We start from the raw sequence: 5940 nt of genomic DNA, 5'->3' as shown, positions 1-5940 counted from the left end.
ATGAGTTTCATGACCCAATTTTATGAGCTTGGTAGTTGAAAAATGTTCTTTTATGCATAAGCTTATATGGACATTAAATTAGAACTTCAAAAACTCTTTATTAAGATTAAGGTGAACACAAGTTTTTTATATGAATTATCGATTACTTTGAAAAATGGTATATATACTTAATGAGATAATTATATTCGTGATACTTTAAAAAATAAATTAGAATATCTTGCTCCATACGAAATTAAGTGACACTTAACATAAGCGTCTTGGTTTTCAAGTCGATTGTGAGTCTAATATGGGTAGAGTTGAGAGTCTATGGGCATAAACAAGATTTTCCAAGGAAAAAAGGAGTATTAGTGCTAATTAGGCTATCAATACTTTTCATGGTTCTATTCAAAAAAATAGAAAAGAAAAAAGGAACTCTAATAGTCACATGGAGTGTCGAATATGCACATATTAATGCATTATCCATAAGCACATCAATGAAGATATAAGGAGTTTTAAAGTCCAAAATCTATGGAAGATAAGCAGAATATATATAACTGCATTGAATACTTCCATTCTTGAATTTTTCTTTGGGAAGGTAGCAAGACATCAAGATGTTTGTAATTTCAACCATTGGTAAATGAGACGTTCGTAAATAATGAGGAAGGCGTAGGAGAACTGGTAAATGATACGGTACTAGTGAATATACAAAGGGAAAGATCAAAAGCCGGGGGGGGGGGGAGCCATCTATGCCTGGGCTCTTTGTTGGTTTCATAGCGAACAATGCAACTTTAATTTCCTCTTTGCTTGGTTGTTCAGCTGTCACCATAGGATCAATATCATGAAGTACTTTATCAAGGTCTCCATTAGTAACATCATCAGAGGCAAACAATGTAGCATAATAGTCTGAGAAGGTGTCCTAAATCTCTGCTTCTGACGAGCTCCATTCCCTTGCTGTGTTATGAATTTTTAGCCCTTCGTTTCTTCTCCTTCGCATCACAGACGATGCACGAAAAAAAGAAGTGTTCCTCTCCCCTTCCTGCAGCCATTGTACTATGGATTTTTGTTTTCAGAAGTCCTCTTCACACCTCAGTAATTGTGCAAATTTTCAAATGGAAAAGAGCAAAGTAAGAAGGATTCCAGGTACTTTTCCTCAATTATGTTTTATAGAAAATCTTTGTATTACCAATGATTAAATGTGTTAACAAAGAAATTTTAGTAGAATTACAGTAATATGCTTGCTATTTCTTATTATTTTCAACTCTTTGGTCTTAATTAGGACCAATAATGCCCTCGACAGGCAGCTTCAAAACTAGATAAACTAACACACATAAACAGAAAAGACTACAGTATCAACTGTTGACTTAGACATTACAAGTTTGGAATTTGACATTCTCTATTGGTAGCTTGTCAGTTGGGAATGGGCAAGGGTAAGCGCCTTGATCTGGCAACAAAGCACAAGCAGGAGGGCTCACATTACTCGTTACTCCGCTGATATCAGTGCAGTTCCACTGGATTTTCTTGGGTTTTGGCGATGGCTTAACGGTGACGTTAGAGATGCAAATTCCAGAATAAATATCATCATTAATACCAGCTAAATTTGCTGCCATGGTGACATTCTCGGCAACCATATCACTGTAATTGATATCTTTAACAACAGGAAGTGCTTTAGGATCCCAACCATCATCCGGGTGAGACCCATATGCTCCTGTCATCCAGAAGACATACTTCATGGTATGCATAACAAACCTTCTTGCAAAGATGTTTTTCACATATCCACCTCGCCCTGGAGCGCTTTTGATCCTGATTACAGACTCTGAGTTAATGGCAAGAACATCCTCAGCCCTGACATTCTCGATGCCACCGGACATCTCACTCCCAAGAGCGATAACAGCGCTGTCTGGGGAAATGCAGGTGAACCTTCTGATTATGACATTCTTTGTGGGCATCCCAAATTTTATCCCGTATTGATCCCAACCACTTTTCACTGCAATGCAGTCATCCCCAGAAACTACATAACAGTCTTCAATTCTAACATTTGTGCATGAATCTGAATAGCAGAGGAGAACCCAAGAGAGAGAGAGAGAGAGAGAAAAGGGAAAAAAGAAGAAGCTCAATTTAGTTTCTAGCTGTTCACTAAAATGAATCAATAATTGAATTCCTCTATATTTCTAGACAAACCTGGGTCAATCCCATCAGTGTTCGGGGAATCAATTGGTGCGAGGATGGTCAGGCCTAATACCAACACGTTACTGCAATTGAAGACAACAGTTTTGATCACAAACCAGAAATCTTCTTCACGAGGAAGATGAGGAAGATGGAGAATGGTGTAGTGTTTATGAATGGGAAGGGACGAACCTGCAGTAAGTAGGATGAACGAACCAACTTGGAGAATTGAGTAGAGTCAGATTGGAAATCTGGACCTTGTCGGAGAACAAGATTTCAATCATGTAAGGTCGGGTATGGTTGGTCTGGTTATTGTGAAATTTATCCCACCAAGAGACACCTTGCCCATCAATCGTCCCATTGTTACCTGAGATCCAAGAACCCATCAAAGTCGATCAACGAGACAGAGAACCCTGAAATAGAGAACCTTGAAATTGCAACTGATGAATAGAAATACCTGTAATGACCACATCAGTTAGGTTTGTGCCATAAATGAGCGCTTGATATCTTGGACCCTTGTCTACATTATCTCTTCCTTTCCCATAGGAAGGCAAAGGAGGGATAAGTGGATACTCAGCTTCATCCTATCAAGTTCATATCAAGTTAAGCTAATCACATACAGAACCAAAGAATTGAAGGTCAAGAACCAAATAGAATTAAATAGAAACCTGAGAACCGAGAATGATGGCATCTTTGGGTAGAAAGAGAGTGAAATTGCTTGTGAGATTGAAGCTCCCGGTAAGCCATTTTCCTGGAGGAACGATCAACACGGAACCACCGTCACTTGAGAATTTGCTTAGATGTGTGATAGCCTCGCGGAAGGCATTGGTATTTGACGTTTCCCCATCTCCCACACCTCCAAAATCCGTGATGGATGCAATGTGTTTTCTGCAAGTTACGGCTTCATAGCTAAATCCGGCGTTCAGGTGCGAAACATTGAAGCATTCGGCCTCCCTTAAGCCCACCAATCCAAGCAATACTATCACGGCAACTAACTCAATTATCTGTGAATTTTCAGTTTTAGAGGCATAAAAAGGTAAGATATTAGACACAAAGGGAACAAACCCAAATACAAATTCAACATAAAAACGAAAAATAGGAGACTGAGTACGAAGAACGAATCTGAAAGTGACGATCGAACGTTTGAAATTTAGGATTAAAAGAATTAGAGAAATGCCCATAAACAGAGGGTGGTGAAGGAAGGGAAGAACAATAAAAATAAAAATAAAAAGATGGTTGCTAAAGGTTTGATATTCAGGAATTCAATTTAGATGCATGAATGTAGAAAATAACCAGTCTAGTAACCAAAACGAGTGGAAGAGAAAAACATATAATATAAAAGATTTTTGTAAGAAAAATAAATATAAACAGAGAAAACAAAAAGGCATGGAAGTGGGTCATCAGGGATAACATAGAAGATGATGTAGAAGAGTTACGTTTGTTATTCTGGGATTTCTGGAAGAAGCCATTGCTTAGAAAACCTCTGCAAGGACAAAAAGACTTGTGGGTTGCAGAGCTGATTAGACTTGGTGTTTATATAGAGGGAAATCCTATATTTGTGAGGAAAACCCTTTAAAAATCTTTGACCAATACTTTCTAAAAATGGTCGGAAAATCTGGTCATCTCGTTAGACATTGATGGCAAATGCAATCTCTAGTATTCCCTTCCTTCTTCTTCTCAGAGATATTTTTTGAAATGGGATAAATGCCGTACATCGACAATGTAAAACTATTTTAACGGCTATAATACACGCTTTCAAGTCTAGTGATTCTCTTTGTAGGCTTAGAGTATGGATTTCTTCCCTGTGACGGGAAGAACAATTGCTTGATGTATTTTACGAATCCTATCTTCTTCTTTTGTAAAAATTTGAGGGACATCCCAAAATGAATGGTGAAGAGTATAGACTCCCCAAGAATTTATCAAATTAGTAGGGACAGTCCAAAATGTCTCTTAAATTAGCATAATGGTATACTTTGTTAACAAATTTTGTTAAGTTATGGTTAGATAATCTCATAATTCCTAGATCGCCCTTAATGTCATGTAATTTTACAGATTGCCCTTAACCCTTTGTCTATACAAAAAAATTTCCTTGATAAATTTCCTTGATCTACCGTATTTAAATTTTTTTTACTGTATAAGGTTGTTTAAATTTTTTTTACCTTGATGGGTTTTTATTTTTGAAAATATTTACTTCTACTACCTATTTTAATACTTTTTGCTCCCTCCTAATAAAGATTTCATTGTAGCCCGAACCGTTAAGAATGAACTGAACCGACCAAAGCTTATTGAATGGGGTATGAGTTGAGGACAAAAAACTGTTAGGTTTGGGGCCGGTGCTTTGGATTGGTTTTCTTATTTGTTGTTTTTTTTATAAGTTAAAAGAATTGTAACATAATAAATTTTTAATTTTATTTGTGCTTTATGAATCTATTTTGTTAGAAAAACCAACTAAAAATGGTTGGAGGGATTTGGTTGTATTGTCTAACTTCGCAATATGCTATACAGCTTCAAATTGATAATGTTGAAGATAATAATAGTTGAAGGGGGGGGGGAGAGAGAGAGAGAGAGAGAGAGAGAGAGAGAGAGAGAGAGAGAGTGTGAGTGTGTGTATGAAAGAGCACAAAAAATAATAATTACCTTAATTTACAATAAATTAGTACATAGTTTTATATAAAAATAGAATCCTTCTTCATAGTGTTCTTGGAGTCCTTCTTTGTATAGTTCTAGGAGTCTTGTGGCTTTGGTGCTAGGACTCTAATGTTTTAGATTACACAAAATATTGATTAGGAGTTTGTATCAATCAGTATCTCTTTTGGGTTGCCTAGTGTCTTCGTGAGTACCAATTGTAGAGTTCTTCTTGTATGTAATAACTAGTGTTTGATCAGCTATGAGATTTCTAACATCAGTAGAACTCTTGGAAGTTTGATCAGCTGTGGAATTTCTAACAGTAGTAGAACTCTTGGAAGCAATCCTAGCCGCATATGCTTGAGATGAAGTGGCGACTAGGATGTTGGTTGATTTTCCAGGTATATCCTTAATAGATAAGAATACTTAAAAGTGGGAAGCCATTAGAGAATAACTTGCAACTTTGATAAACTATTCTACCTTAAAAATTGTTTGGTTGTTACTTAATTTTGGATGAGGGTCATATTTATTTTGAAGTTAGCTATAGAATATAATGTTATAGAAATGAGGTCATGTAGATTACCGCCATGAGGCTGAAGGTACATGATGTTGAAAGGAGAAACTAATTAGAAATTATGTTTCTTACTACATTGTAGGTGCCTATATTTTTTTTTCATGCCTTCTAGAGATGCCTTCTAGACTCTATTATAGGAGTGCTTGCTTCTCTTTCAGAAGAGAGTTCAAAGAGTGAACCTAGAGCTCTTAAGGTCAATCTTATTTTCTAGTAGTCCATTCAGGTCCTATTTAGCCTATGATCCCTTTCAAATTTACAAGTCAAAATTGACCTCAAACATTTGTCTTTTTAGTCATATGGCTATACTTCTCTATAACTAATTTTGGCATTTAGCTCACCAAGCCCCAAAGATACCAATATTCTATCCAAAGATCAAGCATTTAGCTCCTTAAATCCATATGATGTTGTTACTTTGATCGCAACCTATCCTTTCTATGAAATATCACCATCTTCATCTCTTACAACTCTCAATGACACAATCCCTCCCTCTCCAACAAAGTAAAAAGTTCTTACAATCTCCCTTTTGTTCATTGAATTCCTTATGTATTGATTTTTTTTTTTTAAAGTTCTATAGAATGAGATATTCTTTCTCAGTGTCC

The 5940-nt window shown here is 36.3% G+C and overlaps 1 protein-coding gene across 1 annotated transcript; it reads right to left on the bottom strand.

Moving 5' to 3' along the window:
* Positions 1–1340: 1340 nt before the first annotated feature.
* LOC149024408 (putative polygalacturonase) lies at positions 1341–3611 on the bottom strand. The gene is made up of 6 exons (XM_089143472.1): positions 3579–3611; positions 2811–3146; positions 2600–2726; positions 2335–2509; positions 2158–2228; positions 1341–2026 (listed from the first exon to the last, which is right to left on the bottom strand). The coding sequence occupies exons 1-6, from the start codon at positions 3609–3611 to the stop codon at positions 1341–1343; spliced, it is 1428 nt and encodes a 475-aa protein (XP_088999598.1).
* Positions 3612–5940: the final 2329 nt, after the last annotated feature.

Source organism: Hakea prostrata, chromosome 2 (assembly GCF_041222555.1).
Source record: "Hakea prostrata isolate BN-2017 chromosome 2, UWA_Hpros_2, whole genome shotgun sequence".
In the NCBI taxonomy this organism is placed as follows: Eukaryota; Viridiplantae; Streptophyta; class Magnoliopsida; order Proteales; family Proteaceae; genus Hakea; species Hakea prostrata.
This window is presented reverse-complemented; position numbering and strand designations above follow the sequence as displayed.